This window comes from Wyeomyia smithii, chromosome 1 (genome assembly GCF_029784165.1).
Source record: "Wyeomyia smithii strain HCP4-BCI-WySm-NY-G18 chromosome 1, ASM2978416v1, whole genome shotgun sequence".
Lineage (NCBI taxonomy): Eukaryota > Metazoa > Arthropoda > Insecta > Diptera > Culicidae > Wyeomyia > Wyeomyia smithii.
The window spans coordinates 163,466,216-163,479,565 of NC_073694.1; the positions used below are offsets into that span (position 1 = coordinate 163,466,216).

General features: G+C 41.2%; 2 protein-coding genes across 3 annotated transcripts; one reads left to right on the forward strand and one right to left on the reverse strand.

The window, feature by feature from the left end:
• Positions 1-410: 410 nt before the first annotated feature.
• LOC129722919 (leucine-rich melanocyte differentiation-associated protein-like) lies at positions 411-8,839 on the forward strand. Of its 2 annotated transcripts, XM_055676782.1 has the most exons (5): positions 411-962; positions 7,733-7,963; positions 8,205-8,344; positions 8,402-8,732; positions 8,790-8,839. In XM_055676782.1, the coding sequence occupies exons 1-4, from the start codon at positions 912-914 to the stop codon at positions 8,730-8,732; spliced, it is 753 nt and encodes a 250-aa protein (XP_055532757.1). In that variant the 5' UTR covers positions 411-911; the 3' UTR covers positions 8,790-8,839. The 2 variants fall into 2 exon arrangements, with proteins under 2 accessions (XP_055532757.1, XP_055532749.1); XM_055676774.1 differs by having other exon boundaries at positions 413-962; positions 8,402-8,839.
• LOC129722899 (replication protein A 70 kDa DNA-binding subunit) lies at positions 8,755-11,111 on the reverse strand. Its single transcript, XM_055676743.1, has 4 exons — positions 10,814-11,111; positions 10,348-10,757; positions 9,212-10,292; positions 8,755-9,154 (listed from the first exon to the last, which is right to left on the reverse strand). Exons 1-4 carry the CDS (start codon positions 10,850-10,852, stop codon positions 8,846-8,848), a joined length of 1,839 nt encoding a protein of 612 aa, XP_055532718.1. The 5' UTR covers positions 10,853-11,111; the 3' UTR covers positions 8,755-8,845.
• Positions 11,112-13,350: the final 2,239 nt, after the last annotated feature.

A 13,350-nucleotide genomic window follows, 5' to 3' on the forward strand; every position in this document is an offset into this window, starting at 1 on the left:
CATTCTACAATCCATTTTTTTCTGAACGAAACCTAATGCCCTTTATCAGCAGCTTAGACTAAGCTACAACCTAACATACTTGTACATTAATTAAAAGAGGAATTTAGTCTAATGTGCAGGTATCCATAAATTTAAACAGTAAACACATTAAATTTAACAGATTCAGAGTTTTTCAACAGGCGTTTACCGACAGCATCGACTAACTGAAATCGTTTTCTTTTGCAGGGGCCCATCTCCTAGCAGCCATTTTTTGCCGGGTAAACGTATCATATTTCGTTTTTTTTTCACCGTTAAGAAGCTTGATCAGTTCGATAAATGTATTTATACCTGGCTTTCGAAATACGTTTACCTATGCACTATAGGCAGAGCAAAAGAAGCACTCCAAGTGACAAATCAAGCGTGCTCGGTATAGAGCCGTTTAATACTTGTTTTCTTCATTGGTCCGTGTCTTTACCAGTACCCGAATCAGTAGTTATCTTGTTATCTAAGTGCAGGTAACGCATTAAAATCGAGACAATGTTTTATTATCTGTGGGACAAAGTGTGTTTGCATTAGTGCTAGGAGAGGATGAATACATTAGCCATTCGCTCTTAGATCGGAAAGGTCAGCAGCTGAGTATTCTCCGAGGCAAAAATCAAAGCAAATTTCCAAACTGATAAGACAATACACTATCACAGACTGCAGCTGAGTGTTAATAGGACAGTTTTATTTATGTATACAGCAGAGGAAAACAACTAACAAATAGTTCGGCCAGATAGGAGTAATGTGTTTCGCAGCATCACTGGTTGGTCAGAATCTTTAGTGAAAGTAAAAGGTGCTACCGGCTGTGACGTACCGAATACCGTACAAAAGTCTTTGTCGTGTTAGAAACTGTGAATCATATAATACCAAACAGCTTCATTTTCTGCATCATGGATGATATAAATTGGAACAAGATAATCTACATAGATGGCGAACGAAAGGTGAGGTGAAGCTCAATTCGATTTTTGTTCTTTCGAATTCTTGCTTTGTAAGGAGATCCTCAGGAAATGTTAACGTTTGATCTGGTATTGCAAACTCAACGATGGATAATTTGATTAAAAGAAATCAATTCTTATAACTCAGCAACTATAATTGACAGTTGATCTTCTCATGATGAGATTGCCTGCGATGGAGCTTCTAATCCTAAGTATATAATAATTCGCGATTTCGCTAAATTTTGTGTTATCCTTCGAAACACTTTCTTTGCTCTCATAATGTTTCATTCGAAAACTAATGAGTTCTCTTAGCATTGTTCGTAAATAAATTAGATTTACATTAGACGATTGCAGGGTGTCTCGTTCTAGATTGAAAAAAGGGTTTGATTCGTAATAAGTTTGTAACGCTTCGCACATTTTTTTGTAAGATTGGGACCACTTTTTGATCTTCGCTTCGCACATTTTCCGCTCAATATGATCTAGTTTTGATCACAATACAAATACATAAATATTAATACAAATACATGAGATTTAAAAAGATATTAGTTACCTATTTAAAAAGAGTAAATCTAAAGTAGTCGGATCGAAATCTTCATAGACCGATTGGATTTCGGAACAGAACTAAGCTATGCACACCGGGTAATTTTTCGGGGTCCGGAAGAGTCCGGTTGAAAAAATGAAGCTCAAAGTGTTTTAACCCATTTTAAGTGCCGAGGCAAAAAAATCCACCAAATTTAATTGTTTATTTTTGATTACCTATCATAGCTCATATTTGCGTTGTTTAGCTATACAGTCATACCTCGATATAAGGCAACCTCGATATAACGTAACGAAAATAAAAATAAAGTTGTCTTATATCGAGGTATGGCTGTACTAATTTTCAATCCATTATTTGAAAAAGCTGCGTTTTCTGGACAGAATGTGATTTTGAAACGGTTATGAAGTTAGTTAATGAAGTTATAGAGAACTATTTTTCTGCAGGATGGCGCTCTGCTTCATGAAGAATCATCATGCAAGAAATTACGATCTTGGTCTTCATTTACCCCCTGACGATAATAGAGCCGATACCCTAGCTAAACCACCCAATTATAAAAAAAGGAAAATTTATAGATGCAATATGGTTGCCACTGCCTTATTAATTACCCCTTCACAAGTAGCACATTCAGAGCGAATTTCTTGTTTCCAGAGCCCATCTTGTTTTGACCTGGAGCCAACCTAAGTGCTGTTAAAACTTTTGCTTTAGGGGCTTGGTTTTGACCCTGTATTGACTTCCGAAGCGCACTGTAAATTTGGTAGTTTCAGCACACCAACGCATGGGCTTAGTTCGTAAACAACCAGGGGGATGGCAACATGCTATCTCTTTCTATGTTGAAAGATTGAAGAGTCTCCCCCACTAAAGTGAAAAGTATACGGAACTTTTGCTGGGCGCCTGCCCCGACATGTTGCACACTGTCAAACGTGTAGAGTTTAGATAGGGCTGCCATCCTCTTGTCTGGCATCTCATTATTGCTTGCTTCTATGGCGACAGATCGTTGAGATCCTATGCCGAATCCAGAATACGCCTCCACAAAACGCGATCTTGAGCTGCTCCTCTCCAATCTCCCCTTGCACCCGCTGCTCTGGCATCCTCGTCGACAGCAAACATTCAGCGCGTGCGAGGTCTGCCTCGAAGTCGCTGGCATCCATCCTGTTCTCTGCTAAATATTATCTTTGCCGGTCGCTCATCTGCCATCCGTGCTTTGTGACAAGCCCATTGTAACCTGCCGTGTTTCGTCAGCTTGATAAAATCAGCGTATTTGTATACTTCGTACAGCTAATGATTCATGCGCCTGCGCAACACCCCATTCTCTAGTTTGCCACCGAGTATTGATCGCAAAACTCTATGCTCGAAGACCCCAAGCGCTCATCGATCGGTCTCTTTTCAGTCCACGATTAATGTACGTGGAGCGCCACCGGGAGGATCAGAGTTCTATAGAGCGCAAATTTCGTACGGATCTGTAGGCTCAGGACCTAAGCTGGCTATGCAATCCGTAATAAGCCCTATTTGCTGTCACAATCCGTCTCTTCACTTCGCGGCTCACCTTATTGTCATATGTCACGAGAGTAACAAGATAAACAAATTCGTCGACCACTTCGAAAGTATCCCCATCCATCTCCACCGCAGCACCAACACCCGTGGAACTACCACGGTCTCTGCTAGCCACCATGTAGTGAACCTGTATATAAGAGAAATGACAAGACACTCACCGTTAAGGAAACTGTCAACATCAAAACGGGCGAGCTGCATAATTTTACATTGTCGTTATCCGTTTTGATGTTGTCAGTTGCCAGTCAGTCCAATTGACAGTCCAATTCTCGCAGCTTTCCTTTTGAGAGCCGTAAAGGCTTCTTCAATTGCTCTGCCGTTAACACCGATGATATCAATGTCGTCCGCGAAGCCTAGAAGCATGTGAGACCTTGTGATCTTGGTGCCACTCCTCTCCACATCTGCCTTTCATATTGCACCTTTTAAAGCTATGTTGAACAGCAAGTTAGAGGGCCCGTCATCTTGCTTCAGACCATCTAACGTCACAAACGCGTTCAAAAATTCGTCCGCTCTCCTGACGTATGATGTGAAACCGTCAAGCGTAGCACGTAACAGTTTAATTTGTTTTGTTGTAAAACCATGTTCTAGCATAATTTACCACAGCTAGTTGTGTTTAACTGTATCGTACGCCACCCCAAAGTCAATAAACAGATGATGGAACACTAGAACAGGATACGGGAGAGAATTTTATAAGCGGAATTGAGGAGGGTTATGCCTCGATAATTACTACAGTCGGCTCTATGTGGCTTGTGAGTCCTTCCAACCAGTCCGTAGGTAGTTGTTCCTCAGACCCTTAGGATAATCTGGTTATACAGCCGCTCCCTCCCGATTTTGGATTTCCAGACGTATCTTCCACGCCGATCTCGATTTGAATACGTTGGACAACCGGGCGCGAATCTTACCTGCCCCGAGATAGTGATCCGAGTCGATGTTTGGCCCTCGAAAGAACCGCACATCTATGACGTCTGGAAAATGCCGGCCATCGATCAGTATGTGGTCTATCTGGGAGCAGGCCTCTCCATTGGGGTGTCTCCAGGTGTGCTTCCGAATGTTCAGACGTGCAAACTGGGTACTACAGATGGTCATTCCCCTAACCGCGACGAAGTTCACTAACCTCAAGCCGTTGTCGTTGGTGGTAGAGTAAAGGCTTTCCCTACCAATAACACGACGAAAAAACTCTTCTCGTCTGACTTGTGCGTTCATATATCCGCTAACGATCCTTTTGTCGTGTTGTGAGCACTCTCCATATGTTTTTTTGACGAGCTCATAATCAGCCCTTGATCCTCAATACGTATAGACGGTCATTAATAGGACTCCACCCAATAACGCGCTTCATTTGGTTTCGAAGTAGCACGAAGCGGACGCACCGTTCCGCTCTGTCGCCGCCATTGTAGTAGATGTGGTACTTGGAAGAAGTGCCCGCGGTCGGATCAACCGTCCGGAAAACACGTTCTCCGGTTTTAGGCCAACGCACCTCTTGTATGGCTGCTACCTCCACTTTTGCCTTCCGTAGCTCTCTGGCCAACTAACATTCCAAGGGCCAAGTTTCCAATCGTTGTCCTTTTTCGTTTGCCTAGGTCTATACCGATTGTTCCGATTTGAATCATTCTCTGGGTTAGGGCTGCGATGCCTAGTCTCGAGACGGAGCTACCGCCTTAGGTGTAGCTGGCGAGACACCGCATTTCATAGTTCAGTCGCTGCTTGAGCCGCCCCTATCCTGGGCAACAGACTCTCGAGCAAGCTGCTCTTCAAGAACAGCTCCCCCTTCCCTGTCAGCATACGACCAAGTTCCCACTGGTCCACCGATCTTCCCTTGGTTGCTCGTGTCCCTGTCGGTACCACGTGGCGGTAGGGATGGGAGTTGGCATCTCTTCATTAGTTGCGTCTTAAATAGCAATATCATTCCCGGATATGTTGGCACTGACCTAGTGGAATAAAGCAAATCGTCTTTACATTGCAAGTTTTTATAAGGTGGGATGGGGCAAGAAGGATCGCCTAAGGCGAATTTTCAATCAACCTTATTCTTCTTATTGACGGACGTACGAAAAAATGGATTCGAGCGAATTGGAAAATGCTATTCCTGTTTTCGAGTGAGCTAAGTAAGTGATCTTTGAACCTTCGAAATGACTCAAACTCTGTGCTCAAACTAAAACGCGATTGCAAATTCTTGATACTTTTGTGCGAATGCGATATGGTCGTAAATAAACGATTATTGGATAGCCTTTTTCAAGTTGGCATCTTCTGAACTTAAATTTTATGGTCGGAATACTCATTCACGACTTTTTATTTTCACTCAACTCAAGTATTTCTAGCGGAGCTACTACCTGCGCTGTGTAGTGAAGACATTTGAAATTTAGTAAAATTATTCTCATTTCCGGATGCTATTCAGCCATGTATCGATTCATTAGAACTATTTGTACTTCATCATTCGGAGAACTGCGACAGTGAAAGAAAACTGCTGTAAACAATAATAAGAGTGTATTGATCCCAAGTTCTAGATCACAAAACAACCAGATCGAAAAAAAATTAGATAACAATACTTAGAAACACGCAGCCAAACTGAACCAAGCGCTTTCATGAAAAAAGAAAAAAAAAACGAAGTCATTTGAACAGTTTATTTTTTTATTTTTATTTTTTTTATGCCCAGCTGTAGCGTTAATACGCTGGAATCTGAGGCTGGGACTTTGAGCGGAATCTAACAGCATTACAGAAGAGCGTAGCCATGTTGCTTACTTCGACACTGCAGCCTTACGGCTATCTGATATATTCCAAGTTTGGTTTCGGATTGTTTTATTGGTTACTGTTGCACTAGGCCCAAGTTATGTAATGAATGTAAGGTCAAAACCTCCAGGAGCAATTCAACCTGACAAGACCAAAGTCACAGATGAACAAATTTACTCTGGACTGGAGGTTCCAACGGTAAATATATGATTTGAATGGAGAACGTACCTGTTATCACCGGTTCATATTACCGATTTTACCTTACATACCACAGTAGTGTTGGCTATACCTTTCCAAGCCATCCAACCGTTGGTACTTATGTCGGCAGTCTTCCTCGTGTTCTTGGTCGTTCCTCCTCACGTCTGTTACCTTTATTCATGCCGTCATCTGTCCTCGATCGCTCTCTTTGACATGTCCCATGCAAGACCGTTCGCGTTCCTGCCCTATGTCACGTACCTGGTTCTTTTCGTTGTTCTACTGCGGCAATTTTCATCTCGCAGCCGCAGAACGATAAAAAAAAGGGAGAAGGGAGTGGATTAACAACAAAACCAAACAGTACAATCAACACACATCCACATTTACGCTGTCAACATATTTTAAACCCTTTAACCACCCATAGACGCAAGAGAGCAAGGGAATGGTATTGTAGCCTTCAAGCGTTACGAACATCTATTTCTGTACCGTTTGTCCCAAAACTACTTTTTCTGCTGTCACAGTTTGCTTCACTTTGCTTTGGGACACAATAAATGTACTAAATATCACTTAGAATATCACATACCATGTGAAAACCTTAAGAAATTGCTCAAAACTGTCTGATATGCTATCAATAATTGCAGTCAACGTTTAGCCGGTTTGCCCGAATCAACATAAGATAAGGGTGAACTGCCCATTTTTCGGGTGCCAGTGCCAGTGATGTTGGTAACGCGTCAAATGTATGGTAGCTGACAGCGATGCCATTCCCGTGCAAGAGAGTCATTCTAGCAGAAAAAGGGAAAAACGTACAACTGATAACGAATTTCTTTATTCCACTGGGTCAGAGCACACCCGCCCCTGGAATAAAGAAACGACCCCGCAACTTACGACGCAAGCAAGAAAGACATGCCAGACAGCTGTCGACGTTCAATGCATGGGGCATTGGTATACCGAAATTAACAAAAGTTACGATGCGCGACTAACTATTTTTGAGGTGCCAAATGCGCGATAATGGGTCGAATCAAAAAGAAAAAAGAAACGTTCCGACAGCAGTCACATTGTAACTGGGATTGACATATGGGAATAAAGAAATTCGCGCAGTTAAAATAGCTGATATTTAGTGAAGAAAAATAAAACACACACACACATGTATTATATATAGAAAAATGATAATATGAGTAGTAGTAGTAGTTGTGAGAGAAATTAGAAGGGTTAGTAATGCTACTTTATATCTATGAGTGCAATGGGTGGACGTCAGTCACGAGGTTTTGTTAGTAATGTTAGGGTTAGTATAAACCTCGCTTAAGCCCTACCGACCCCGCCAGTATTTAGTTTTGTTAGGTCATGCGAGACTAAAACCAGCGGTGTGATAAGTCAAGCGTAATCAAACATAACGAATGCTATTATGGTGATTATTGAATATTGAGTTGTTACTATTATGTTATTACTATATTATTATTTATATTATTCAGCTGGGCATAAAAAATAAAATAAAAAATTATTATTTATATTATTAGTTGTCTAATCAAAATTGCGTTAGGAAATACGCTTGACAGATCACCGTCAAGTCCTCCACCCATGGGTAGGGAAGTCATTTGAACAGTTTATATGGCATTATAAAAACAATTCTATGTAGCAGATTGCAGAAAATAATGCACCGTTAAAAATGATTTTGGTTCTTAGTTCGGTTTGGTTGCACCCCGACCATTCATCCAAAAAAAAAAAATTCTTACCTCATAATCTGTTTTACTTCATTTTGTCCTATTTTTCCATTAAGCTCATATACTTCGACCAGAAAACGTACAAACTGCCGGAGGCTATCCTCAATTTGTATTCTGATCGTGTTCGTCACCTCGATTTGAGCCACAACAAGCTGTCTTCGTTTGAGGCACTCGAGTTCTTCGGTGGTCTCGAAGAGCTAGTGCTGGATAACAACAGTCTCACAGACGAGATCACATTTCCCGGACAGTTGAGGCAAATAAAACTGCTATCACTGAACAATAATAAAGTAAGTCCACAGTAGGTATAAACGTTACCTATTATTGTGCAACGAAACACTGATATCTAATCAACATTTACACTCGGGAGGCTGACCTTTCACTCATCGATTCTTCTGCGTTATTGATTACCACTGTCTTTTTATTGTAAGACTTTCTTCAGTGAAGTCAGTCTTTAAGACTCTGAGTAAGGGATCAGACGCAAGTTCTACCGATATTGTAACAGTAATTTTATTTTTTATTTTCTCTTAGTTCGAAAATCTCGATTTGCTGCTAACAAAATTGTCTCTCTGCTTCCCGAACTTGGAGTATTTGAGTTTACTGGGAAATCCGGCTTGTCCTTGTCATTTGTTAAGCCTCGAGCACACCGAATACGATTATCTCAAATATAGGTAAGTGTGCTTAGTTCGACCAACTTAGCGGAATTTCAAAAACAATATCCTTGACAGGCTTTACATAATCCGCCATCTACCGAAGCTACACATATTGGATGTACAACGAGTGAAAAAAATGGAACGAGATTTTGTCCGCAGTCAACAAGATCAGGAATACGCAACAGATGGATCTGAGAGCCGTAGAGCCACCAGCGCGCTGAAGCATTTGTACACTAACCTAAGCAACAGGTTGGGTGTTGAACGTAAAAATCCACCCGTGTACCACCCACTGCCTGAGAGCATTCGCGTTGCAGGTGACCATCGCGGAGCTTACGGTAAATGTCGCTATCGTTACGTCGGTGCACAGTCTGAGGGCAATCGGTTTATACTCAACACTGATTTATGAGTAGGTACCTAATATATGTTAATTTATATCTGCAGTAATAATAGTTAATTTTAATAGAAAACACACAGATAGGAATAATTAAAAAAAAACAGCTTATGATTACAAAATATTGTTCACTTCTTACCGATACCAGTCATCTCCTGTATGTTTTTAATCAAATGTGCATTATAATCTTTGTGGATAAGTGGCTTTATCTCAACAGCAGTGACTTTATTTCGCGGTGCATCCGCAAAGTATTCTACCTTGGTTCGCAGTTTGAAAATGTAATTATTGAACGCGATCGCAGAGAAAATTTGCTCCGCTTCCTCCTTGATGTACTCCATGGCTTGACCAATTTCCTGTGATGTTTTCTTGAGTAGTTGCTCGCCAAGCTCAGTGAACACGGTGACCCAGCGGTTTGAAGTCCAATCACCAACCAACATCTAGTTAAAAAATCTCATCAAGTTGAACAACAAAAATCTATGGTGAATGGTACTTACGTTCAACAGAAGTCGATATTTGAAGTTTGTGTTATCGGCGTTACATTTCTCGCACCGGAACATTCCGTTATCCAGGTCAACCACCTTCTTGTTGCACTCCGCCTGCGGACATGCCTTATAGATTGCATTTGCTGATTTGACATTGTGGATCAGAGCCTTCGTTTGGTAATAGTCCGGCTTGTCACCATTACCCAGATTTCTTTCCTTCGCCTCATGGAATGTAATCCATTCAGTAGAGTAGCTAGTTCCGGCTCCAGTGCGTGTCGAAACACTGGTAACAACACTATTACTACCGCCGTTGTCGTACCACCCGCGCAGCTTATGGGCTTCATTGATCATAGGATTGAGCTTCATTACACTGCCTCCAACCATCCCGAGCGATTTACCTCCACCGAACTCAGATACACGAGCTCCCTTGAGTAATACAATCGGATTCGATGAAGTTGGGAAATTCAGAGCAGACTCACCCCACAACGTGAGTTGGACAGTAGCATTACTGGAGTCAACGATTGTAACTTCGCGTTTTTTCAACTCCCTGCCAGAGGTTTTAGCAGTAAATTGGGACACTTCACCAACCTCCTTGCACACACCGATCACATCAAGCACTGTATTTGCCTCCATGTTCGCAATCTGCGAAATTGGCACGAAATTGTAATGAATTTCCGGTACAGAAGCATTATCTTCCTTACACTCTTGTATAACTGTGTCGTTAGTCATAGTCATTTCGTACTCATTTCGTAACGTCGAGTACTGTTTGTTGGCCGGCTTCAATTGGCATTTTGTAATGAAATAAACTTTGTCAGCCTCGATCATTTCGTGAAATTTATCGCATTGCTCCTTGAAGGCAGTAATACGTATCTCTCCTGATTCATCCATGACATCCATGGAAAACAGTCTCCCTTCGCCTTTGGCATTGCTCCATGTGCGGATTTCTGATTTCGACATGACTCGAGCTTTGATGACCCATTTGTTCTGGTACGGACTAAGCGAGCTGATTGGGTGACACAAGCTGTTTTGAAGCATAGTCGAATTCTGCGTTCCGTTAGTATTCGAAGAGCGACTTTGGTGCCCGGATCCATCACTAAAAACGAGAAATTTATTTGTCAAGCAGAACATCCATTTTGAGATTACTTTACCTAACACTTATAGCTGATTCCGTACGGGGATGCGGTGCAGGCGTGCTACTGTTGCTGCTGCCAGCTGACCCTTCCGTCAGCTGCTGGGGATTACCAATTTTTTGTCCAATAGACGCTCCTGGCTTAACCACGGTTAGTTCAAGAATGATAAGCACACGTTTTTCACCTCGTTCGCCCCGATTTACAACCGAAGTAATATAGCGATTTATGCGAATCACGGTATATTCCGCCAACTGTCCGCTCTGTTGTAAGTCGTTCAGCTGAGTTGCAAGCATAGCAAATGTGTACATGTTAACTCCATCAGAGATAAGCAGCCGAAACCTTTCGGATTGATCACCGCTACCAGCGATTCGTTTTGTGCCCAAGATTTGAACCACTGGTTTATCCAACTCATTTCCGCACATAATGTCCTGTTTGGAAGTTATCAAATGTTAAAATGTTCAGTTTTCAAAGTAAGTTAACTTACGGCAATACAGCCTGCAGTCAATAATCCGCTATAACTCATTGCTGCGTTTTCTTGTTAATTCCTGTAAACTCGATTTGAAGGGTTTGTTGAATATAATAGTTTGGCAAACACAATTAATCAACCGGTAAACGAATGTTATATTACAAGCTTTTGCTCAACAGTATTAGTCAATTATTATCAAACTCGTATTTCGTTTTAAACTCGTATTTTTCTCAGAAAAAGCATACGTTTTTCAAAACTTCGTACTCAAACACAATGTAAACCATCGGAGATCGATTGAACGCGCGAATAAAACGTCATTTGGCGCTCAAAACAGAGATGCCAGATGTTCTTTGAAAAATGTTCGTAACTGCTCGAAAATTGAAGAAAAACGTTTCAAGAAAACACACACTAATTTAAGAAGACTAGGGATGCCTTTTTTGCATTTGTGTATTCATAACTTTCGAAAAATCTTTTGATTGGGTTGTTTAGTTATATCAGTTTTTTATATCATCTAAAAGAGCTGTATTTTCTAAGCAAAACGTGATTTTCTAAAATTTTCTGTAGTTTTTTTTTCAATTTTTAAATCAAGAATTAAAACTGCTCGAAATCGCTACAATGACGGTTCGCCCACATACAAAAGACATACGTAACACTGGCGTTTTTTTTTCTGGTACACGTTACCCCATTGTACTCCGTACCTCGCCCTGTCAAACTGCTCGATAAATAATGAACCAAATGAATTTTCTTTTTCTCGACCTTATCCAGCCCCAAAAAAAAATCCCATAAGGAACTGTCAAAAAGTTATTTACAAAATCAATGCAGCATTTTTCGAGTAGGAACGAGACAAATGCAGGGCTGCGCAGGTACACTGCCTTCAAAAACAACTCAAACAGTGATTTTATTCAGGGTGTGGTACCATTCGAGTAGTTCATTTTGTACCAACTTTTTGGAAGATTTCTTCCTGAGTGTTACGTATGTCTTATGTATGTGGTTCGCCCATATACCAACTGTCATTGTAGCGATTTGGAGCAATTTTCATTCTTCATTTGAAAATCGAAGGACAATGATATAAAATTCAAAAATAAATCACGTTTTGCTCAGGAAATCACATATATTGACTATTTAAAGTTATTGAAATATGTTAGAAACTAATACAAAGTGTAGCTCATAATACATAACCGAGCCTTTGCCATCCCTATACCGAGAAACAGTGAATGACAATGAATTCATGTCCTGGGCTCAAATTAATTTGTGCCCGCTGTCAGCAGTAAGATAAAGATGTATGAAAAGAAGCGGTGATATCACATACATAAGACATACGTAACACTGGCGTTTGTTTCTGGTACACGTTGCCCCATAGTACTCCGTACCTCGCCCTGTCAAACTGCTCGATAAATAATGAACAAATTGAATTTTCTTTTTCTCGGCCTTATCGAGCCCCAAAGAAAATCCCATAAGGAACTGTCAAACAGTTATTTACAAAACCAATGCAGCATTTTTCGAGTAGGAACGAGACAAATGCAGGGCTGCGCAGGTACACTGCCTTCAAAAACAACTCAAACAGAGGTTTTTTTTACAGAGGTTGGTACTTTCGAGTAGTTCATTTTGTACCAACTTTTTTGGAAGATTTCTTCCTGAGTGTTACGTATGTCTTATGTATGTGGTGATATGCTATCTCGTTTACACATATGTTGAGATGTTAGCCCTTGAAACATGGCGTGATGCCAATGGGGTGGTATAAACACATACATAAGACATACGTAACACCATGCTTGTCTTTTCTCTTCAGAAAATCTCTAGGGTGCAGGAGAACATTTGCACTGCGAAAACAACTGTTCTCACACTGAAGAGCAAATCAACGCACATGCTAGAAGAGAACGACAGACGATTCTTATCTGGTGAGCTTCCTGAAAGCACCGCGGTGAAATCTGAGATCTCTTTCTTGCGAGACAATGAACTATGGTGTACTTTCTCACACGTATGGACATCATGCACAATAATTACACAGCAGAGCTATCTGCGGTGCGTTTTATAGTTTGTTTGTTGAGCGTGGCAGAAAAGGAAAAGAGATTGGGAGAAAAAAATAGACTGCATTGCTCGTGCCGGTCGAGTTTACTCTGTTCGAATTTGTTTTCGCGGTGTAGGACTACACTTTTGCCCGGTATGTTTTTTTTTCACTTTCCAGACTACTCGCCAGTAGACTATGCGGTGTACTTCTGCGTTTTCTCTGTAGAGTGATTCACTTCTCTTGTTTCTATCAGATGTGGGATGAGCTTGAATTGTGTTTGTCTCTCTGTAAGTTGGTTGAGACACTTTGGAGTGGAAAAAGAAGCAGTGTGGTGAAAGCATTTGCTACACACAGGCACATACTGAAAGGGAATTGCGCGGTGAATTTTTTCCACATACTGAGGAGAATGACAAGCATGCGTAACACTGGCGTTTTTTGTGGTACTCTTTGCCCCACATCACCCGGTACCAACCCCAGTACGTACTGCTCGACGAAAATGAACGGAATGAATTTTCTTCATAGCGGCTTTACTCGAGCCCTCAACAAA